The following is a 24,262-nucleotide window of genomic DNA, read 5'->3' as shown; positions in this document are numbered from 1 at the left end:
TTATATCTACTTCAGAGAAATTATTTTTGGTGCTGTATTACAGAGATACTGTCTCTGTACAAAGGTGTAGTTGTTCTGGTTGGAAATTACAATCTATGCAGACCAGCTGACATTTTTCCTCTATGTTTAACAAAAGGAAAAATGTCAGTGTTATTTCTGACGTTTTGGAATTAGTAGCAGATGATTGAGAAACCTAAAAAGCTTAGTCCACGCTTATCAAAAGCAGTTTTGCATGGTCTAATCTAGATAAAATATACTGGTCTAAACCAGGGATACACTTAACATTGATGGATATCTAAGTGAGGTCTACATGTAGCTCCAAAGTTGAAATTAGTGGGTTACCTCCCCCCAAAAATAGTCAGAAATGTTAAAAGCTGGCTTCAAAATGATCAAAATTCATTTTAGCTTAGTTTAAAGAAAACAAACACCTAGCATATAAAGAACATAGAGGTTATACAGACCTGTATAATTTTACCTATTGAGTACTGAGAGAATTTAATTTATAAAAGGGTAGATTAATTTAATTGTTGACATGTTAGTGTAAAACATCTAAATCGGAAAGCGAAGTCTGAAGCAATATCTTGGATCTCTGAACAAGACAACTGGAAACAAGCATCTTGATATTCGAAACAAATATCTTTTTTAGACCGATTATCATGAAGATACCTGATGTGAAAATAAAATATAACCACTTAAAACACATTTTTTTCTGACTGATGTGTTTAAAGAAATCAATACTTGGGAAAGTGGCATAAATCTTTTCCAAGAAGGTGCAAAAGTTGGGAGTTTTTGATTTTCTATTCCGCCTCCTTAGTGGTTGCTTCTTAAAAAAGTCATTTATCAAAGAATTTCGTGAAAAAGCAAACCCAGCCATTAAAATGTATTCCAGGTGTTTTCTATCAAAATCACAGCATAACGACACTGCTGAAATATGCATTCCCCTAAAAGCCTGCTTGTAAACCAAAACAACTTTTGTGTTTTGTTGATGATGTGTTAGAAGCAATTATCTAACTCCCATGTGTGCTTTGTTGGAGCAATCAAGCAAAAGGCATAGAATATATCAGTTTAACTAGAAACATTGCTTATCTTTTATTTCCTTTTTTCCATCTTTTGCTTTCTTTTCTTTTGTTTCTTTCCTTTTCTTTTTGCCTCTCTTCTTTTCTTTCAGTTTATTCTCCTTTCTTCTCTTTTCTTTTCCTTTTCTTTTCCTCCTTTTCTTTTCCAAGAACTATCTAAAAAATTGCAAAACAGACCATATGCCCTTTTTCAGTCAATATGAATAAACTTTCAACTTTTCATTATTATTATTATTATTTTTGACATCACAGTTCTACAGTTTAGAACGGTTCTAGTTTTAGAATAACTGAGTGTTTATGGGGAGTGAAATTACGTTTGTAAATCATCTTCCACTCCTGTTGATGAAATAAGATTAATCTTATGAGTTTCTTTAGATCATAATTACACCTGAGAATAAATTATGTCATCAAATTTATTGAAATATTTGCTTGTATATGAAACCAGAACGTATCGTTTTAATTTAGGATTTTAGCCAATTAATTTTGATTGCACAACTAACATATTCAAAATATTTATTATTATTATTATTATTATTATTATTATTATTATTATTATTATTATTATTATTATTATTATTATTATTATAATTATAAGACTTTCATTCCACTTTCTTTACATGCTTACGGTCACCTTTTTGTACGTACTGTATCTTTTTTAAAGATCAAGTCAACAAGTCAAATAGAACTCAGAGAATACGCGTGACTTCATGTCGATCTCGCGATACTCTCGTGGATCTCCGACACATCCGGAAACATGGCAGACGAGCTCGGGCGAAAATGGGACCGCTGTCTTGCTGACACAGCCTTAAAAACAGGTAAATATCTCTCCTTTCATGTGGTTTAATGTTTCTTTACTGGTCTAAATAGTTTCACTGTGCGTTTTGTCATTTAGAAAGCCGCAGACGGTTTAAAGGAGAACTTTTTGAGCTGGGTATTATTGTAACCATGCTGTAACTGTTGCTAAGGTCAAAGCGAATGAATGAGAATAGCTGTTTTATTTAAGAAAATCTGTGATCGATGAAATGGGAAATATGTTAACTTACGGTTGTGTGGAAGAAATGTACCCGTTTTATTAACATCCAGTGGATTTGCAATCTGGTCTCTTGGTTTTTTTAGACGAATTACACCGTTTCCAGATTTACCACTCATAACTCTTATTTATTACATGTTTAAAACTATACCTAAGATTGGAAGAGAGGCACTTTAAATGAACATTATTAAAGAAAATGTCTGAGGATGCATTGTTATTAGAATACTTATGATATAGATGCATTATTCTTTTTAAGAAAATGTTTGGTTATAATTAATATGTTCAGATTCAATGGGCCCTTATTCTAACTGTGGTGCATCCAAAATCTTGAGAAACACTTTTGTTGATTGAAATTATTTTTATCTTTTCACATAGATCTTTTGTTACCTACACAGTACTGGTAAAAATAAGATAAACTTTCCATCAGTTCCAATATTTCACGCATCAAAACATGTTGATAATGAGTTGATTCATATTGGATTTTAAAATGAATGAATCACAGAATCAGAATAATAACATGTGAAATATTACACTGTCATTCAACAATGTGTGTCAGAAACAGACTTACTGCCCCCAATAGTGCATAAGAAGCTACCAATACTTCAAATGAAGTGATTACTGGGTGATTTCCTGGGAGAAGTTTTGGCATTTTGCTCCTGTGACATATTTGTGTTAGTCTTAACACAAGGCAAACAGGAAAAATGTGACACAAGGAATCACAAATCAATCGAAACACCGATGGCTACCTGATTGACTGGTTGAAACATTAAAGACATTTGCATATTTTCTCAGTAAAAGGGCTCATAGCAACGTTACCTTGTGGTTAGAATGTGCCATGCTAAAACAAATTCCTGATAAATAAAACAGAAGATGTATCTTAGCACTAAACATCACTATGCTGAATGCTAATGCCCAGGGCAGTAATAAAAATGTGTAAAAGAACTTAGGTTTGTAAATTTGCATGTAAAAAAATCACAAGACTTGTGAAATAATGCCCTTTGGACAGGTGACACCACAGATGATGATTGACAAATTTATGGAGACATTTTTGGTAAACAGCTATTGGTGCTGCAGATGTGAGATCTGGAGTCAGATTAGCAGAAGGTCATGAGAGAAAATTAATCCTTCAAAAAGTACTAAATATGACTGTCATGAAGGGCTCCTTTATTAAGGGACAAAAATTACAGTTCCACGATAAATCGGCCCTGTTTTCCATAATTTTGGGAGGTTTTCGATCGTCCGATACTTCAGTGTGAAACTGATCTTTTCTACCTTGGTAAAGGTTTAGAAATCAACCACTGTCCTGTTTTGATCTGCTTCGAGAGGAGAACTGTCCGATATGCCCACCTGGCCACATCTGCACATTCAACGTTAACAATAGTTTCCCCAGCGGTGCTAACTTGGTGAAATTGTTACAACAATGGTGACTTTTTAAACAAAAAAATCTGAATCGGGAAGTCAGGCTTTTTAAATGTCAGTCAGTGATCAACCAAAAAGCTGCAATCGCTGCACCCCTAACAAAGAAGATTTGTGTACCAAATCAGGATGCGAATTGGCACGTGCATCAGATGACACCCAGAGCAAGAGGCAGCTAAAATCTCTGCTAAACTTCACAGGTTGCACAGGTGCAGACTTCCTGCGTTAAATGTGCAAAAACACAGAATCAAGCTTGAGAAACTAAACTCAGCAGTGAACCTAAAGCCCGTTGAATCACTGTCATGCTTTTCTTGTAAGACTTGCGTGAGATTGTCTCAGAGGCAAAGTTTGGCAGCCATCAGATTTAACATCACAGCTCAAATAAACCCAGTTGTTTCCTGTTAAAAAGGGGGATGTTGCTAATTGTTACAACCAGAACGAGCTAATAGGCTTGCAGCTTGTAAAACTGGTTACTCATTCCTGATTCCGTGTTTATTTCTGACCTCTAGAGACGAGTAAAGCAGGTCCAGCTCACTTCTTTTCTTGGACTGTGAATCACGGTGCAGATCCTGTACTGAATAACTCATCATTTAACTCTGAGGATGGATCTGATTTCATGCTCAGAAGAATGCTTCTAAATCATTCAGAGCATTGAAAAGATATGAGCTGTGAACACATTTACATATTGCAAGAGAAAAGGTTGCCAGGGCTGCATGACGGCTTGGTTATGGAAAGTTACAGAGCTTTGTTGTGTGCCTCCTTGAGCCGAACATATGTTGAAGATTTTCTCTGGCAACCAGACACCTTGGCACGGCTGACAGCTTTAAGCAGGGAACTCAAAGAAATGCCACAAAGCAGCTGGGTTGTTTTCACTTATAAACACAAGTTTTATTACATCAAAGATGTCATTATCACGCATCTTAAATGGAACATTCATGTTTTGTGTTAAAAAAATTTACGCAGCTTGGCTCATGAAGAGAGTCTTAGTTAACGTTCATGTGATAAATAAATGTTAACATGTACATGTTGACAGACAAAAACACTAACAAATACGAACCACAATTACTACAGCTGAAGAAGAAATAAAAAATGTCTTCTAAAATTATGTACAAAAGACAAAAAAGTGTACAGCTAAACTCAAAATTATACTGTCACTTTAAATTTAAAATGATTTTGTTTAACCAAGAAATTTGTTTCCGATATGAATTATAAAAAGTTAACTTAAAAATATAAATTTCTTAGAGTTTACAACATTTTCAAAAAACATAACTCAGTGATCACATGAAAATAACTAACACTAAAGAAATCACACCTTTCTTATAATTACTGACCAGCTTTTTGTTGTTTCCTCTGATATTTTGATGATTTATTTGTGGATCCATGTTTGAGGTTGAAGAACCTCCGTGCCATCACCCTAATTTTTCATTCTCTTTAAATTAAAATTTAATCCTAAATCCACCAGGATAACGAGTAATAGTCATTAAAAATCACAGTTAGTGTTAAAATGCTGGTAAGGCTGCTTTTATTTAATTGTTTAAACCGTTTTTTGATTAGCTTCGTCGTCTGTGGAGCCCGTTTTAATCCTTCCAGGGAGACATCCACTTTTTATTTTAGCTGTAACGCTCGGTAAACATAATTTTCTTTTTTGCCCTGCTGCAAGTGTGGTCTCCAAATATAACTTGTGACTGAAACAAAAAAGGAATTTGAAGTCATGGTATTGGTTAAAAACAACAGAGTGGAGCAGAAACATTTGCCAGAGTAAAACAGTCGGGGTTAGGGTTCGAGGTGCAGTATTCAATCACGCTGATTGAATATGACTGGCTTTTTGAAGTCATTTGCAAAAAATAATTCAAACAGTGAATAACAGTGCAATTAAACAGCTCTGGACTTCATTTGCTGGAAAAGCCCACTGAGTTTTTTTTCACTCGATTCATGTACAAATGTTTTTGTTATAATCCAGTCCCTGAGGAGGAATCCAGACAAAAGAAAAGGGAATGAGATATTGATCTACCCTCTCATTTTCCCCCAAAAGCTTTCATTTTATCCCTGACAGTGGAAAATCAGAGGCTTCAAAAACATTCTGGCGGGAGAGCAAAGAAAGACTCGGGCTCCAGAAGACGGAAAGTCTGAGATTTTAACAAAGTCGTCGCTTGAAATGGAAGGAAAGTTATTGTTGATGTGTACCGATAATAAAGATGAGCTGAGGGTTTTGTGGTCTTGTTTGACATGTGTAAACTGTGTAATAAGAAACAGTCTGAGGGTTCTGGTTGAGGCACATCGGTCATGCTGTATAGTTCTCTGTATCTAATTAGGAGCCGCATGGGCCCAAATGGCTTTTTTTATGTGTTTTGTGTTTTGGCCGGCCTGCTGCTGGGTGTGGTGTGGCCTGCAGCGAGGTGAAACTCAGCGCACAGATGCATTCTTACTAATAACCCTCCCTGGTTTCCACAGATGGACCTGCCACGGATGCTTTCAGACCCACTCGTCTCCATCCCTCTGGCTTATCTGTCTTGGGTTTTTTAGTCTCTACGAGCAAAATTTAGCAACAAACTGACCGTATTTTATAACTCCTTTGAATATTTTTTACATTTTACAATCACAAACTTTTATGTATTTTGAGTAAATACATAAAAGTATTTATGCAGCGAATAAAAAAGGCACACCATTTTTTCCTCTAAATATTTCATAGTTATCAAGTGATTATTGGAGAAACTTTGTGTTTTTGCCTTTGGTAGAAATGTAACTATTTTTTTTTCTATTTATGTACTAGTTCAATTTTGTTTGTTCTAATGTAATGTATTTTTATTTATTTATTTATTTATTCTTATTTTTTACTTGTGTATGGCAAAGTAAAAAAAAAAACATGATCACAATTTTTAGACTTAAACTGACAAACATGAGCATCTATTTCTAATCGTCTCACTCGAGTCAATGAAATCTGATGCTGGCAGCATCATCGTGTAGGATACTTTAGCTATATGCTGTGATTTAATTGTAGCACCAGCTGATTGTTCAGTGTCTGTGTCCTGCTGATAGATGGACATTTGTCCCAGTCCTGTGTCTTTTTCTACATTTGACTAGTTTTCTCTTTAGGATCGCCATATTTGGCTGAATCCTTAAACCCGGAGCAGCTTCCCTGCTGAAAATTTTATTTGCTTTGAGACCAATTTCAAGTAATATAAATGTGAAGTCATAATAATGCAATAACACACTTGTAAAGATAGATAACATTTAAATTCTAAAATAACATTTAACTGGAACTGGAAAACATTTTAAATATCCAAAACAGAAACAACAAATAAAATGAATTATGAAGTCTCTGTGAACAAAATAGGGGTTTGTGGGACCAAAGCACCAGAAGACTTTTATCATCTGGTTTTTAGTAGAAAGAGAGAAAAGAGAAAAACAATAAATCATGCAAATGGATATTTTTGAGCTTCTTTTATTTTAACAGATTTGTTGCTCATCGCAGCCGGCCGGATGAATACAAATGTACTCCACACTTTCCATATTTATATTTATTAAAAAAAGAAACTGATTCCTTTCACTTTACTATTTATGCAACATACAGATTTTGTAATGTGACAAAATGTGAAAACATTCAGTGGGTTTATTCTGTTTGTATTCTGCACATATTTATGCTAAATAAAATGTATTCACATTGTTCCCTGTGCAGAGATGTTGAATGATTTGATTAGTTTTCTTGTTTGCACCCAGCTGCCTGTCGTTATAGTAACCCGATTTCATGCTCTGTCTTTTTACCAGTTTCTTTATATTTCTCTTCATCTCTTTGCAGCGACTGGCGTCGGTATCGGCATCGTGTTCTCCGTCCTCTTCTTTAAACGTAAGTTTTATTTCTTTGTATCTCTGTGAAAACAAGCAGATGTGATTTTGTTTTTCCTTTCTCTCCTCCCACCAGGTCGAACGTGGCCTGTGTCGTTCGGATCGGGCCTGGGGTTGGGAATGGGATACAGCAACTGCCAGCATGACTTCAGGTCACCATATCTGATTCATGGCCGCGTGGTTAAGGTGAGTACGCAGTGGAAAATGCGCTGCTTCTTACACCAGAACGTCGGTTTTATAACTCCTCTCATTTTTCAGGACCAGTGATGAAAAACTGAAGAAGAACATGAGAATCTCATCTGTTATAATTGAATTATCTTTTTGGAACTGACTTCCAAAGATGCCCTCTTTGTGTATCTTGTAATACAGTAAATGTCTATTTAATAAAATTATTGCATAAAGCTTTTGCTCTGTCTGTTTTTTCCTTTGCTGTGTGAAAGTGTGAGAAGAATGAAATGTGTTCTGGGGGTGGAAGGTAATGCTCTGTGTTAATGAGCGGGGAGACTCAGACTCCTGCTGTTTTGGAATGAGAGCCAGGTTCAGCATCTGCAGCCCGTACAGAGAGTGGGAGGATGAATAGTTGTACTGAATGATTGAATAAAGACGTGCATTTGGCAGGGGAACAAAGCCAAACGTTGACAGGTAAGAAAGAAAGAAACGGAGTTGGGCCATTTCAACACCTTAAGGATTTGGTTCAGGTTTTTTGGAATAGGTTTCGTTAAGTCTTTAGTAATAGTTCCCATTCCTTTAGTACAAAGAAGTTGTATCGCCTTGACCTTGTTGAAAATGTTAATTCCTAGTCGGCCGTATATCCTTACAAGAGCGTATTATAGCCATTGTACATAAAAAAAGGGAGTAAATTTCTATCAAAAAACAAATTTTCTGGAAACAAAACTTGGATTTGAACAAGTTTTGAAAATGTTTGACTTTTTGAAACTCACATTTTCAAGTTTTTTTTCTATAAAATCTTTTTTTTTTTCTAGAAAATTAATGAGATCTTAAAATTTGAGGGTTTCTTTCTCACAAATTTTCAATTTGGTTTTGGTTTTATTCAGTGGAAGAATGTCAGTGTTTCTATGTGCGGACTGGGACTTGTATCTGTCCTCCAGATCAGCTGCACCTCTCTGCCTCCTCTCTGGAGTAAACGTTTAGATTTTTGGACCAGAATATAACTCTTGGTCAGCGTTTCTGTGCTTTTAAGCTTGTATGGTGGTTTTAAAATGATTACAGCGGACTCTTCATCAGATGAAGCAGCTGGTGCACTGAACAAACAAACTCCAAATGATTCTGCCGAACAAAACGCCTCTCAACAATGATCTGCTGTGATGATAGCCACTTATGTGTTTTTTTTTTGTTTGTTTTTTTGCCACAGACATATTAAACATTTGCTGTTTGACTTGTTTTAAACTGCTCAACTCAGACAGAGTATGTCTGATTTAACGTCTTTCTGTTACAGGTAAAGGAACGATGACTGATAACGTCACACAACTTAAGAAAATCATATCTAACCTTGTTTTAACCATTGCTTTGTATGTGTGGAGTTTTTCCTGAAGTCTTTTGCGTTTTTTCCCCATGATTGTTCTGTTTTTAGCTCATTCATCATCTAATCAACTGTGACCAGCTTCCATTTTCCCTGCAGAAACAAAGCAAGTATGGCTGAAAAACATCACGAAATAAGGCTTTTAAATTAGTCAATGTTAATAATTATTAATTCATTTTTAAATATCTGAAATACTACCAAACTGGTGATGTGTCCTTCCTGTTTTATCAATAGTTTCCTCTAGGTGTTGTACTCATCTTCTCCTTTCACTCCACGTTGTTGCTTTTTTATTTTTAATAAGTTATGTATGGGCTGGTGTTTGTAGAGTAAAAAATCAACAGCAATAATTTGGTTTATTTAGCCTGCCATGAAGAAAAAATGTGGCTGTTAATTTTTCAAAGTCATGTTTCCACCATGTTGTTAATACATTTATAAATGTCAGAGCTCCAAACTAAATTAACAAGCTAAATATTTAGCTTTCAAATTAAATACTTATTTTGCTAACTAAATATTTACTTCCAAATTATTGATTTTCCAAACTAAATGTTAAATTTTCAAACTAAATATTTAGCTTAAATTTCCCTCTGTATCTCTTTCATTTTCAAATGCAGCTCCCTGACTGCTACCAGATTTATACTCTCCTTGTCAGTCAGGGTGGACAGATGTGTCTTTGGAGGATTTGCAGTTCAGGTGATGTATTGAACAGAGAGAGCTCTGTAAGATTTTCAATGTTTGGAATATTATTTATCTCATCATTCTGCTTTAAATGCCTCCAAAGTTTTCTCCCTGACCTGTCTGCTGTGTCTGAGCTTCATGACCTAGTTTGTTCGCTAACAAACTTCAAATAACCGATAGATTTGTATGGGATTAAATTACAAATGGATTCTTTACTAATCAGGTTTCTGAAGGCTTTTGGTTGCTTCTAATTTTATTGAGGAGTATTAAAATAAAGGGACTGAATTCAAATGCATGCTGCCCTTTTCAGGTTTTTAATTGAGAAATGTATCCTTTTAATTTAGAAGTTTGTGTTTGTTTATTGTTTCCAGTTTATTATGTTTTTGTTTCACCACCAACATTCTTTGGTCGTTGCTGCTGCTTTGATACGGACGGACAGATAGATTTCTTTCAGATATCAAGAGAAGACAGACACCCTCATCAAGTGTTTTTTCCACTTTTTTAAAAGTAGACGAAACATGATTCAACATGTGTTGTCCTGTTTTACTTTGTGATTATTGCAGAGAAGAGTTTGTAATTACCAAAACCGCTTTTTATCTGTGTAAGCTGAAAAAGGATTTATCTGCACACCGCCTCCTGTGCATCCACCAACTCTGCAGGACAATCTGGAGTGTGTCTCCTCACTAATGAGCTGTTGCATGGCTTTGGAAAGTGACAGGAAAATGTTTCTGTGTGTGTGTGTATGAGACTGTGCACACATCCATCCAGCCACCCTGGTGGAGCAGAATCTGAGGAATGCAGCAAAATGCCCTTTCTGGACTGGAACCCGGGCCTTATTACTAACAGGTGAGTTCTGCACTTTTCACGTCGGAGTGTAACACATGTTGAACACTTTCACATCAAAGCAAACACCGCTGCCTGCACCCTCTCCATTACACAGACACTCATATTTCCTTTTTCATCACAGCAACAGTTTTGTCAGTAATGTAAGCACATACATTCCTTTGCACAATGGGAGCAGGGCCTGGTCCAGGGACCGCGCTCAAAGGCCCGCTTCTTGTGCTGAGATGCATCTGGCACAGAGTAACCCTGTCAGAAATTAGACTGTGTCGCTCATCCCCCATCCATTAAAATAGCTGTTAGCAGGTGAAGCGTGAAGCCGATAGGGGCGCGAGTGTGGACGAGAACACCTGGGAGCAGAAGGTGTGCTGGGTGTGAGTGAAGGAGCGGGATGTAGCTCTTTGAGATTTTCAACCCAGAATGATAAGCTGGTCTTAAAGGGGCAAAATTACCTTTTTATATGTCTTTATACTTCCATTTGAGTTTCAATTGCTTCTAAAAACAAGCCGTTTCAAAATGACTCACAATTGACAGGAAATGTGCCGTTACCTAGCAACCCAAGCACAGCTCCAGCACGTTTGCTCAGCTGGTTTTACCGCTGTACAATGGCTGCTGGGAAAGACAAGTGTTTTGTTGTTCACTTACCATCCAGAAACCATCTGCCGTATACTTGTTTGTTGTGCTGGAGGTTCCACTTCTGCTTTTCAAAGATGTACGGTCGTATCATGGTGCTTCTGTTTGCAGCCGTTTTCACATGGGAGTGTAAATGTTGGGTTGAGCGAGCATGGCCAGCAGAAACATATTAGGATTTAAAGTGACGAGGCCCTAAAACAGCTCATTCTGAAAGGAGCTGAAAACAGGCAGAACGGATCAAGTTAAAATCTTATCTAAGGATGCTTTTGTGCAAAATAATGTAATCAATATGTTTGTATATCTCATAAACTTATCCTAACTGGTTCAAGGAAGCATTATAGGTCAAATCCCACTTTCTCAGTTCACTTCTGGGTTATGAAGATTATCAGATGTTACTGTCTCCAAGAGCTTGCTCAAATTGAATTTTGTGGCTTTTTGTAATGCTCAAGTGCCCAAAGAACAATTCCTTTATTTCCCAAACATGTCTTTAAGAGACACAGGAATCTGACTTCTGCATTGAACCCATCTGTATCTGTGTTCCCACCACAAGACCAAAGAGAAATTTAATTTCGAGCACACATTAGAGGCAGTGAACTCATCACCCCAGGAGCCGGGGCCAGCTGCAGAGATCAGGATTTCTCAGCTGCAAATAATTTCTCAGCTGATTCCCCCACTGAGAAAATCAATCATTTTTACTGTGACATTTCACTAAAATGTGAAATTTAATTGAACTATGTGAGCAGAAACTGCATTACTGGAGTTTAGAGATTAGGTTTGTTAAAGCCTGAGACCATGAAGCTAAAAGTCTTTTTACATATTTTATTTTTATAAACTACTCAACTTTTAATGTGACCATCAGTCAAGGTAGCATTTAACATTTAAATTAAAGAGCGCTGAAATTAAACAGTGTGGTTCAGTTGAGAAATTCTGAATAGTAGTTATCTTACTTGCAGTGAATCGCTCTGTAAAGGCAATGAAACGAACGGAGAGAAAACTGCCGACTGGCCTTCAGCTGGGAATACTTAATATTGTTGATACTTTTAAATAAAACAGACTCAAAAGGAGTCTGGTGTTGGGGAGCATTATAGACAAGATACTGTTAAAATCAAGGTTTCCCACAGGTTATAATAAGCCTGGCGGGCCACCAGGCTTTACTTGTGCACCAGGATTAGCATTGCTTATTTATTTTAGATTTTTTTTATTATTATTGCCTTTTTTTAAGACTATAGTTGGTGTTTAGGTATTAATCTTTCAGTCTTCCAGTAACTCATAACTATCAGGTGATATTTTAAAATTTTCTGTCAATTGTAAACATTTTTTAACTAAAAAACATGGCCGCCGCTGGAGGACTGCCCTAGCACCCAATCACCGGGTTTAACAAGTTTTCTGGGGGAAATCCTGACTGTGGTTTGTTTAATAGAAAGTAAGTATTTTTAGATGTGTGTTTTTGTTGGTATTCTCATTCAACTCCAACAATTTATTCCCATGAACAAATTTAAAACTCTTCTGTTCTTTAACCCCTTTTAAATTGTTTAAATAAGTCTCAATCTTATTCTTGTTCATATAGGATAATCTTATGATGTTTTATTTGTCTGTACTCACTTTTTATAATTTGTTTTGAGGTCACCCTCATAAAGGAGATTTTGTCTCAAGGGACTTCCTGGTAAATTAATGTTTAACTTAAAAAATTAATGAATACATAAATATATAAGACCTAAGCCAAGTTGAAACTTGGCTCAAAAATGCAAAAGCTGATCATGCAAACATTATTTTATAGTTAAATAATGTATTAACCATGTTCATACAGAGCAACTAGATGGTAAGAATTAGACACGGTGGTGGCAGCATTATGTTGTGGGAATGATTTTATGAGTTTTTATGGATTGTTTGTATTTTATGTTGTAGTATTATGAAAAATAAAAACAATTTGTGAGGTACTGTGTAAAGAATTGCATCTGGTCTCATGTTGCTAAGCTGATAATCTTACTGAGGTTATTTTGTTCAGATTTCAGATTTTACCTTCCAGTCTTAGCCAGAAATTACAGACATAAAAAAGGGCAAGAAGAATTGGCCAACATTCAAAATACAATGAGGCAGAAAACATTGCTATCTAAATCTAAATATACAATTCATCTTCCATTTCTTTATTTTACTGAGCTGTTTACAGAACTGCATCACATTTTACATCATTATTGTTATAATTTTGCATGTACTGTACCTTTAATTGTGTCTATTTCTATGGATTTCAGCTTTGACTTACCAGAGTTTTTGACCCAGGAAGGACACAGATTTTTATTTTCTCCAAAGGTTAGCTTATTTTCTGCATTCCCTTTTAAATCAGATTTGAAGGAGGGCTCACCCTCAGGTCGGCCAAACCAGGGAACATAATGCCTCTCAGCATATCACATGCTCACGAGTCTCTCTGCGGTTTCACTGCAGACCTCAAATAAATCAATTTGTCATGAGCTTCTGTTTAGTAACCAGCTATTTCAACAATTTCAGCATCTCAAACTTTCTTTTAATGTTCCAGAGCTGGAGAAACGGGACAGAATCCACATCTGTTTTCCAGCCATACATCATTATTATACGCTGTTATTAATGTTCAATTACAAAACCTGAAAGCACATGTTATCAAAGCAATGCCAGATGTGTGCGGATGTCTGTGAACACGCCTTGTGTGTTTAATCCCGTTGCATTTGCACATTTGGAGAGTAAATATGATGGCTCCACTTTAGGGAAACATTTGAAACCTTTCCAGCAGTTTGGCCCCCTCCTCCTCCTCCTCCTCTTCCTCCTCCTCGTTTAGTTTCTCCCAGAAACGGCGCAGCAGGACGCCTGTCTGAGGGCTCAGCCGCGCCTCAACCCCTCGCATGAGAGTTTTACAACGAAAGACAACAACTTGGAAAGTGTTTTCCAGAGGAATTACAGAGAGACTGAACACTGAAGGGGGAGAGAAGACTCGGAGATGAGATAGCCTTCTGCCTCTCAATCTATCCCCCATCATCCTCCTTCCTCCTCCCGGCTCGGACGGCGACACTTGGTGCCGCTTCTTTCTCGGATGATGTAACTGTTGTGTGACCGGCAGAGCTCGGATCATCATTACAGACGTTTTTTTTTGTGTGTGTGTGTGTGGGTGTGTGTGTGTGGTTGTCGGTACGAAGGCAGCCCGCATCCTCACTTTTCCGCTGGATTCAGGATCAGCGGGACTTTGCGCGGAGTTCATCCGGAGGAGGCTCCTCACCTCGCTGGTAGGTGCCCCGGCTAACCCCTCACCTCTGGAGGTGTTTCAGTACCCTTTAAAGTTATTTGTTTTGTTTATTTATTTTGAAAATAGTAAACTGCAAACGTTTCCGTATGTTTTAATATGCAAACTACACCAACCAAATTGACAGATGAAAAATTTGTTTGTTTTTTAGACAATTAAATCGGTGGGGAATCGGTGCTTTGCAAAAGTATTCACACCGATATAATTTTTTTCCACATTACAACCATAAGACGATATGGACTTCAAGTTTATCACGATAAAAGTAATGATGAAAACTACAGGCTTTTAAACTGGTTATGACTGTGCACTGAAAAAAAAAACAGGTGATCAACTTAAAAATGTTTGTTAATTGGTTACAAGTAATCAAATAATGTTTTTCCAAGTAAATATATTAAGTTGTCACAATAAACAAGTAAGTTTGACAAACTTAATTCTATTACATGTAACAAAATAATTTTTGTTAATTTGTTGGACCTCCCTTTTCTTTTTTCAGTGTCCTGTTAAACTTTTTCTGTTTATTTTTTTAAATAATTAAAGTGGTAAACAGGACTAATTTGCGCTTTTAAGATCACCAGCTAATAAACTACACTAACCAAAGTGATATAGTTTTTTGTTCTTATTTTTCTTTTTAGAAGAAGAGAAAATAGGTCAGTGCATTGCTAAAGTATTGACACTTCTAAAGTTTTTTTTTTTTTTTAACCTATTTTCTCACATTACAACCATAGGCTACACTTCAGAGGGGCGATATGGACTTCAGCTTTTATCACCGTAGTTTGTGTTAAGCTTTATTTATTACTTCATTTTTAGGTAACCGCCTGGCTGTGACTGTACACTGAAAAAATAAAACAGGTGATCCAACTTAAAAAATGTGTTAATTTGTACAATTACGTTTATTCAAGTAAATATATTAAGTTGTCATGCTACACAAGCTTAAACAAAGTAAGTTTGACAAACTTAACTTGATTACATGAAACAAATTAAATAATTTTTTAAAAGTTGGACCTCCATTGCTTTTTTTCAGTGTACAAAGCAATCATAGCCACACAAACACAAATAATGCTCTTGTAACGCTGTTTTAAGACACCAGTCGCATAAAGAAGTGTGGTTCTTATCACTAAGTTTAACACAGTAACTTTTTAGCATTTAATTATATTTTCAAATTCATTGATTTGATCATTGATTCTCTCAATGAATTCTGTTGTCTATACTGTAGCTACACTAGTAGCTCTGGCTGTAGGGTTGTTGTCCTGTTATATGAGCCTCTTTTGCTGCCTCTAGCAGGTTTCTCTCTGGACTGTAACATCTTTAGTGCTTCCCTGTCCCTACTGAAAAATAAATATTCCCACAGCATAATGGTGCCACCATTATGTTTTATGACAGTGATTTCTGCCACACATGCCATGTAGACCAGTTCTTTCACTTCTGCTGTGCTCCTTGTTATTACTGATGCTGTTTATTCTCTAACAAACCTCAGATAGTTTCACAGAGCTCCTGAACTTACACTGAGATTAAATCACACAAGTAGGTTACTAATTGTTTTATTCCACCTGTGAAATATAATTAATTCATTCTTAACCATTATTTTTTTACTATATTGTTTGCTAGATTTCTTTTGTACTTTGTAAATATTTATTTTTACTTCTATTGAATTCTCTTAGTGCTGTTTCATGGCCTTGCTGGCTTTGACAAACAAATCTGAATCTGAGTCTCTTCTGAAAACTCTGGGTTTTATTTAGGCTTATGAGAGTAATAAAGGTTTGTTGCACATGCACAACAGCCCTTTTGTATTTTTATTTGCAACATATTTTAAAAATGATGTGCTCATTTGAGTCCACTGTGCAATTATCCATTTCTTGATATTGTCTGTCATAAAAGAGCTTTGTAAAAGTACTTTGATGGCGCTGAGAGGCTCAGTGCGCCGTGTGCAGAAGCTGGAGGCCTCAGCTCGGTTGTCCTGGGTTTGATTTTCACTTCTTTTCCTGCATGTCTTCCTTTCTCTCTCTTGCCTGCTTACTGTCCAATAAAGGTCACAGGATTTTAAAAAGAAAATAAAATGTATTTACATTTGAGGCTGTAGCTGGACAAAACATGAAAAAAGTAAATGTTTATTAGTTTGAATCCATAAGGATACATGCTAAGCAAAAATATAACTGATCATATTTGCACTGTGACATGTGGAATAATTTAATAGACTGAATTAGTGATGATTAAATGTAATGATCTGGTAACTGTGAGGACTCTGTTGGGTGTTTTTTTTTATGAAAGTTCACTTGCAGATCACTGCAGTTTTTATTTCAATGTAAAACATAAAAGAATCTTCTGTTTCAGTCACTGGCTGATTTCTTCATGTCATATTTTTCTGTCACACTTTCTTCATATCTTCAACGGCTCTTCAGACGTTTTCAAGGTCATTTGAAGTTTTCATTTGCAGTTTTTTTATTTGTTTAATTTTCTCTAGCTTCATGTTCAGTTCTGTGTACGGCCACACAAGCCTGCTGTGCAACATGTGTTTAAAAAAAATACACAAAACAAAAAAACTATGTAGCAGTTTAATCAATTATCTAAACATTACTTTTCAGCTAATTGCTGTTTGTAAATCTGTTGATTGGTGCTAAAATATGTTTCAATATCAATTATTTTTAATGCAAAGTCATTAGAGCAATTTTTGTCTTAGTAGTGAAGTGATTAAAAGTCACAACTTTGAAAGAAACGTAAAAACTCCAGTTTGCAAATGCATTGAGGGAAAAAGACTTTAGTTTCTGAGGTCATTTGGACAAAAAGCTGAAATGCTTTGAATGTTGAGAATGCACACCCCTCTGTGAAGTACAGGGGAGGCAGCATCATGTTGTGGGGCTGTTTTTCTGCAGGAAGGATTATTACTAAATCATGACAGCTACGATCATGAGGCAAGAACATCTAAAACCAAGGAAGTTAAATCTTGTGCACAAACAGGTCTTTCAACTGAATAATGTCTGAAAATAAATGAGTTACAAAGTGGCATAAGGACAACAAGATCACTGTGTTACGGTGACCGTCAGTAGCTGTGTTTCCATTGATAATAAAATTGCACAAATTGAACTTACCAAAGTAAATTTGCTTCATAAACACACGTCAATTAAAAAAAAACTTTTTTGATAAAAGGTAAAGTAGGAGTAACACTGCTTCAACATATTTTTACAAAGTAAAAGTAAAATGTAGCCATTCAAGAAGTATTTGGTAAAAACACTACCCAAGTACTGAATAACTGATCAAAACATTAATCATTTAATATTTAATCAGGCAGACTAAAGTATATAGTTATGTGGAAATGTTGGTATTTTAAAATGAAAATAGTTTATATAAAGTAAAACAGCTACAAAACAAAATCCAGTCTTTCATCAAAGTGTTCATATATTTAAACTGTGGACAGATATTGTGGTTTGATTTATTGTGTTTTAGTAGTAGCTCTGAAATACACTTTAACCCTTAAATGTGAGGAAGCTTTCACTTTAGCATGAGCAGGGTGCTTTCATCTGGACCTTCAATCAGTCAATCAATCAATCAATCAAATTTTATTTATATAGCACATTTCAGACCTTGACATATTTCTAATTGCTCTTTGTGAATGAAATCCATGTCTAGACTTCAGCTCTTTAATCTGGGAACATTATAGCTGCAGGAAAATATAAATGCCAGATGGAGGTGCTAAAGTGAGCACAAAGGACTGGATGCTGATGACATCGAGGAACTTTTTATAAGCAGCAGGAGAAAAGGATTTTGTCGGTCGTAAATGACGTTACTGGCTGGGGCATTTTTAAGGAGGAGAATGAAAGCGAGTAGCGGACAGCCGTGCTGTTGCAGACAGGAAGAGCACATATTTGCCTCCCGGCTTCATTGTTTTACATCTGCGGGAACAAGATCTTCATCTCCCTGACAAATTTAAAAGCTCGTCTGAATTGGTCACGCAGCTGAGCCGACTGTATCTAGATAAAAGCTGATCAGGGGGGATTTATCTGATAATCACCCGGAAGTTGTCAGTCAACACTAAGAAAAGCAAATCCATGTAAAACCATTACGGTAGTCGGACCAGATTGAAGTAATGCAGTTATCAGTGACATGCTGTGGTTTTCCTGCCTTATAGGTGCAGCCATGTGGCAGAGGATTCAAATTTGCTGTGCGCTGTTTGCGCTGCATTCAGCGGCAGCGCCTGCACACATCAACCGCCTGGCGCTGTTCCCTGACAAGAGCGCCTGGTGCGAAGCCAAGAACATCACTCAGATTGTCGGACACACAGGATGTCAGCCGCGCTCTATCCAAAACAGGTCAGGATGAAGGCCCTCTCTGTTTGTCCAACCAACAGGCTGAAAGACAACAACAATCTCACACAGCTTGTTTTGAATTGTTCAGTTTGTTTCTGCTTTTAATTTGATGTAGACAATTTTATTCATAAGTTTTATAATATTTTTCTTAATATCATTTTATTTTATTCTTAATTGTTTATTTTCATTTATTTTTTATTTTATTTTAGATTTTAATGTTTGTATTCATTTCTTGGGGTTATCTTTAGTTGAATTTCATACTTTAATCTTCATCTTATTTTTCCTTGTCTTATTTTACATAAAATAATGTAACGTTTTCTTAATTTTATGCTTGCTCTTAACTTGCTTTATTTCATTACCTTTATAATTTCACTATGTGTTTGTTGGCATCAGGACATTTTATTTTTCTGTTTTATTAGTTTTAATATTTCCATTGCTAAAATTTCTACATATTTGCATAAAGGTCAAACAAAAAAATTAATAGCCGTTAAAATAAGGACTGTGCAAATTTATTGGATTAAGTAAGTTACATTAAGAGCCTTCCATGTGCAAATCATTTTATACTTTTCTCTCTAGATTTGAGTGCAGGCTCTATTTATGGTAAGCAGTCTTCTCCAATGAAGTCATGCAGACTGCAAAACAGCAAGAGAACAGATATTAGTTTAGTAAAACTCTCCTACAGATATCTGTGGAACATTTTCTTTTAACAAAGTTTAGTTAAAGTTTAATGGACAATGGAACAATAAATGTTGGAAAATAAGTTTTTGGATTTCTTAGGTTGACTTATTTAACCTTTAAATAGCCCAAATTAGATTAGTTTCTGTTTCAGATTTGTCCCATTTTTGGATGTTTCTTGTTAAATGATTTTGTATGTTAGATATCTTGAGGATAAAAATCAATGTGTTAAAAGTTCAAAAGCAAAACTTACCTCCTTTATTTATAGAAAATATTCACTTCATTCATCTGAAACCTGATGTCGATTTTACCATCCGAAAACTCTCGAATGACCACCATTTGTGAAAAACAAGTCTCCATTTTGTGAGTGTGTGTTTTCCCCGAGGCCTCTGAGAATCCTCAGGCTTTGTAAATCAGTTCAGATTTCAGGCGCTCTGTTTTTTTTCCCCCTGCAGCTCTTGCTTACACAGGCGCGAGCGCTTCGGTCGACTCCAGCACATCATGTCTGTGGGACAGGCACGTTCATGCACTCTCTCCTCTTTGTTATACAGAGCCTGTCTGGGCCAGTGCTTTAGCTACAGCGTCCCAAACACGTTCCCACAGTCCACCGAGTCCCTGGCACACTGTGACTCCTGCACGCCTGCCCAGACACAGTGGGAAGTGGTAAGAGTTATTGCACATTAGCTCACGTAGCGCACTGCAATGCAAAAACACAAAATCTTACCAAGTATTTTGGTCTAGTAAAGTTTTTGGTCTATAAAAAAATTACAAGTTCCACTGGAAGGTTATTTCACTTATAATAAGACTTTTTTTTTTCCATAAGTGAAATAATCTCCATTTTGTGAGTAGAAATGGTACTTTTTCATGAATATGAAGGAATTATTGACTTAGAACAAGCTCATATTTTCTGCTGAAAAGTTACTTGTAAGTTTGCCTTATTTCAAGTGTACTAAAATATTTGCACAAGAAACTAGACCAAAAATACTTGGTAACATTTTGTGATTTTGGAGTGCAAATGTACACCAGCACTTGCCTGTGGATGTGGGATGAGATGTGTTTGCTTCTTTAAACAACCATAAGAGAAAAACCATGAAAACAGTCTCAGTAGATGAAGCAGTGTAGTGTTTTATATTCTGCTAAGGCAACTCAAAACAACTTGCATTCTTCTTTTTTATTCTCACTCTCTGTGTCGACTTGTTGATGTTTATTTCACCATTATTAATAATTGGTTTTCTGGACACAGTGGTGGTTAATTATTTAAACACCTGCTCTGCTGATGATCTGTCAGAAAGTAGGTGGTGGGTCGCTTCAGCGTAGATATGCTGGAGTTAAGGTTGTCAAGTCAAGCTAGCATAACTGACCTACTTTCCCTCCCTATTTTTTTTTAATTAAATTTTTTTATTGACCTGTGAAATGTGATATTCTTGGACTTTATTTCCTAGTTGTTTTAGTGTTGAAAGTTAGTAGTGTAAAAGTAAACTGAGTAAAAACGCCTTTTGAACTACCTATATGCTCTTATTTTGGTAATTTTCGAGTGAGCGTAGCTATGGTAACGGAACGGGACGGTTAACCGCAACACAGAAAAAGTTAACAGCCAAATAGAAATAAATGATAAAAAATAAACTTAATTTTACCTTCAGTCGATAAAGGAGCAAGGTTAGTAACATTCCGTCCCTTTTCCTGTTATATATTACGCTTATATTTAAGATTTAGCGCGTTATGCTGACGACTTGACCAGTTATAACCAATGGTAGTCATCGTCTGGTTAGCCGGGGGCGGGATCTTGCGCGTGTGACGTCACGTTTCAACGTAGATATTTGAATCCAGAAGGAAGTCGTCGTGTAAACAAACGATTTGTGGGAGGTGTAGTTTGGAGAGGTGCCAGGTAGACATGACAGGTGAGGTACTAACCCTCCTGGAGGAGAACACAGGCAAGAAGAAGAAGAAGAAAAAAATGCATTTTCAATCACTTTCTTCCTGTTTATGTGGAAATGGATGCCTTTGTCTGTGGAAATGATTGTTGTTTCTGGACTTTTAATCTAATTGAGTTTGAAGAAAAGCAGATTCGGTTCTCACGAAAGAAGACACTGCTCCCTGATGCTCCGGCTCTTGTTGAAATGGCTAAATGATCATTTTCTGGGGATAATAGAAACAGAGAGGGAGGGAAGCGAGTTGTGTGAGGTCTGGAGAGCCGGCTGAGTTTGTGTAAAGCTCCTCAGCAGGTCTAAATATGCCTATTTGTACTTCATGTTAAAAGCTGACCAACTTTATCTCTGTTTCACCGAGTGTCAGATAGGCGTGGGTCAGTATGAAATTCTCATAGCATGGTAACTTTAAGCTGTAGCATTAGTGCTTTTAGTGGTTTTGTTAAAAAGAGCTGAATTGGATCTATTTATTTTCCAAGTCTGGATAAGACTGGAAAAAGGAAAATATGAAAATAATAATTAAAAAATGTATTTCCAGACTTTAAACCCTAAAGTATTACATAAAGATTGTCCCTCTTTAGACTTTCTTTCATTCCTTCCATGATTTCTTTGTAATTTATTTGCTTCCTTTCTTCGTTCCTTGTGTCCTTGTTTTCTTGCTTATTTTCTTTCCTCACTGGTCTTTCTGTCCTTCCTTCCTCATTTCCTACATTCGTCCTTTCCTAGACTCTGTTTCTCCTCTCTTGTTTCAGTGTCCTTCCCGTTTCTTTTTTTCTCTGATACTGAATTTCATGTGTCCCAACTGTAGAAAAAAAATCTGCCATAAAGTCATGCAGAACTTCAGTATTTCATATTTTAGTGTGAAACTAATGAACTGAGAACTCTGGCATGTTGAGCTTGGAAAANTATATATATATATATATATAAACTTTTGTTTTTGGATATACCTATTTTAATATTGCCTTGCCTTTCAATTGGGAGGACAGGCTTGTCTTTCCAGTTTTGAGTGATAGATTGAACATTGCTTCAGGTTTATGGATATTGTTTTTAACCTAACTCTGCTTTAAACTTCTTTTACCTTCTGCTGTTTTCCTTGGTCTTCCTGACGCTGTTTGTTTACTAAGAAACCTCTGAAGGCTCCACAGAAGTAAAGATGATTTATACTGAGGTTAAGTTACACAGGAGGGCTCTGTTTAGTTATTTCTAAAGCCAGTCAGTTGCTCTGGTTTTATATGGAAATGTTAGAGTAACTGGGCTGAACGCACCACCAGATATTTACAAATACTGTACTGTAAAACATTTATAAAACTCTATAGGCCATGTTTCTAACACTTCAAAATGTCAGAAAGCAGAAAGATCACATATGGCTGAAATGATTAATCAGATTAATTGCATTGAATCAATTATTATAATAATTGTCTGGTAACTGATTAATCGTTACCTACACAGACTCAAACAAAAAAGCTAAAATAACAACATGTTCACATCTGCAATTAAGCCAAAGCTGTACAAAAATATATATATTTGCATATAAAATATAAAAACCCTTTGTTTGTAAATATGTTCTAACCAAAACTCCTCAAGTTGCAGTTTTAGCTTCACCTGGTTCAAATTCTGAAGGAAAAAAAAAACTGTTATTAAGTAACTTTTGCTGTCCATTTATTAACCAGTTAATTGAAAAACTAAACGGATCAGTCCTGCACTGTGTTCATGTTAAGTCAAGCAGAACGGGCTGAGCTTTGCACGTTTATTTTTTTTTAAAGGTGCACCTTTTGCTACACATGATCAAAGGAATGCTACGTGGTTGCATTTTAGGAAATAAATGTTTATTTTCTTATTTTAAAAGGGGATTTAATTGTTTATTTGCATCTTTTAATGTATTTAATAGAAAAGGCTCTTATGATAGATCATCAGAATGTGCCTATTGTTTTATTTTATTGATAATTACTAAAATAATCGCTGGTTGCAGCCCTAATTTCAAGTAACAGAGTTATAAAAAAATGGAAACAACTGTTAAAACAACATAGAAATAAACTCTAAACTTCAACGGGTGTGTTAATTTGCGTTAATGCGTTTACCTGCAGGTGACTCTGGAATGCCCCGGCAGCGAGGATTCTCCACGCGTGGACAAGTTGGTGGAGCGGATCCTGCACTGCAGCTGCCAGTCCTGCAGTAAGGAAAGTGTCCAGGAGGGGGCGGTGATGCAGCTATATCCAGCAGACAACACCCTGGATTCAGCTCCGTCTCTGTCCGACCCTCTGATCGGAGACCCGGCCCACTCTCTGCCCCACGCAGACAGCCTGTCTGACAAGCAGGCCCACCCTCACGCGCACCACCATCCCACGCTGCCCCACGCGTCAGACGGAGGCTAGAGCCACAGCTGTAATGACTCTCTGCTCGCCTTTGCTCCTCCTCCACGCTGCTTCCTCTGTAGTATCCTTACAGCACTTTGAATCTTTCTTTGAAGGCAAAAACCCACAGAGCCACGTTATCAGAATGAGCTCACATAAACACTACGCACTTCTCTGTTTTCAATAACACACGCAGAGGCCTGATGACTATAGCCTGTTGATATACTGTAGGGCTTTTATTCTGCTTTGAATGTAATAAATGCTCTGTTTGTGGTAACCGTCTCCTGTCTTCTGTTCATATAAATTAATCAGAGTCGTCTCCAGCCTGGGAAACTCTTTGATTTCTAGGTTTTACAAATTTGTATAAGTATTGAAAAGAAAATAAGAAATTTGAAGATATTTTGTACTTTTATACTTTATTCCAATCCTGTTGTCCAAACATTGTGTCCTTTCTTCCTTCTGTTCTTCCCTCTACTCTGTCTTCTTATTTTTTCTTGAGTCCTGCTTCCATATTTCCTTCCTTTCTTTTTGCCTTGTATCTGTCAGTCTTGCTTTCTTACCTAGTATCCTTTCTTTACTTCCTTTACGTCCTTCACATCCTTTCCTTCTTACCTTGTATCTGTCTGTCCTTTCTTAGTGACCTGCCTTCTACTTTTTCTTTCTTTGTATCGTTCTTTCCTTCCTTCCTTTCTTGT

The 24,262-nt window shown here is 36.4% G+C and overlaps 2 protein-coding genes and 1 long non-coding RNA gene across 4 annotated transcripts; 2 read left to right on the top strand and 1 right to left on the bottom strand.

The window, feature by feature from the left end:
- The first annotated feature begins 1,783 nt into the window (after positions 1–1,783).
- Positions 1,784–7,771, top strand: LOC103129831 (MICOS complex subunit Mic10-like). The gene is made up of 4 exons (XM_007541032.2): positions 1,784–1,891; positions 7,319–7,366; positions 7,442–7,551; positions 7,624–7,771. The coding sequence occupies exons 1-4, from the start codon at positions 1,831–1,833 to the stop codon at positions 7,630–7,632; spliced, it is 228 nt and encodes a 75-aa protein (XP_007541094.1). The 5' UTR covers positions 1,784–1,830; the 3' UTR covers positions 7,633–7,771.
- A 6,083-nt stretch (positions 7,772–13,854) lies between these two features.
- On the top strand, positions 13,855–23,844 carry nbl1 (NBL1, DAN family BMP antagonist). 2 transcript variants are annotated; one of them, XM_007541030.2, is made up of 4 exons: positions 13,855–14,301; positions 18,439–18,619; positions 19,843–19,954; positions 23,301–23,844. In XM_007541030.2, exons 2-4 carry the CDS (start codon positions 18,447–18,449, stop codon positions 23,586–23,588), a joined length of 573 nt encoding a protein of 190 aa, XP_007541092.1. In that variant the 5' UTR covers positions 13,855–14,301; positions 18,439–18,446; the 3' UTR covers positions 23,589–23,844. The 2 variants fall into 2 exon arrangements, with proteins under 2 accessions (XP_007541092.1, XP_016520916.1); XM_016665430.1 differs by lacking the exon at positions 13,855–14,301 and adding an exon at positions 17,440–17,459.
- On the bottom strand, positions 19,157–21,189 carry LOC107834317 (uncharacterized). Its single transcript, XR_001660106.1, has 3 exons — positions 20,926–21,189; positions 19,571–19,931; positions 19,157–19,248 (listed from the first exon to the last, which is right to left on the bottom strand). It is a non-coding gene; the product is annotated as an uncharacterized LOC107834317 (long non-coding RNA).
- Positions 23,845–24,262: the final 418 nt, after the last annotated feature.

Source organism: Poecilia formosa, unplaced genomic scaffold (genome assembly GCF_000485575.1).
Source record: "Poecilia formosa unplaced genomic scaffold, Poecilia_formosa-5.1.2 Scaffold582, whole genome shotgun sequence".
Taxonomy (NCBI): domain Eukaryota; kingdom Metazoa; phylum Chordata; class Actinopteri; order Cyprinodontiformes; family Poeciliidae; genus Poecilia; species Poecilia formosa.
Note: the sequence above shows the minus strand (reverse complement) of the source record. Positions and strands in the feature narration are given on the sequence as shown.

Excerpts from the sequence above, each read along its gene's own strand:
- nbl1 (XM_007541030.2), top strand. The coding sequence starts at position 18,447 with ATGTGGCAGAGGATTCAAATTTGCTGTGCGCTGTTTGCGCTGCATTCA. Across the intron at positions 18,620-19,842 it reads CCGCGCTCTATCCAAAACAG|AGCCTGTCTGGGCCAGTGCT; the intron begins GTCAGGATGAAG and ends TTTGTTATACAG. Across the intron at positions 19,955-23,300 it reads CCCAGACACAGTGGGAAGTG|GTGACTCTGGAATGCCCCGG; the intron begins GTAAGAGTTATT and ends GTTTACCTGCAG.
- LOC103129831 (XM_007541032.2), top strand. The coding sequence starts at position 1,831 with ATGGCAGACGAGCTCGGGCGAAAATGGGACCGCTGTCTTGCTGACACA. Across the intron at positions 1,892-7,318 it reads TGACACAGCCTTAAAAACAG|CGACTGGCGTCGGTATCGGC; the intron begins GTAAATATCTCT and ends ATCTCTTTGCAG. Across the intron at positions 7,367-7,441 it reads CTCCGTCCTCTTCTTTAAAC|GTCGAACGTGGCCTGTGTCG; the intron begins GTAAGTTTTATT and ends TCCTCCCACCAG.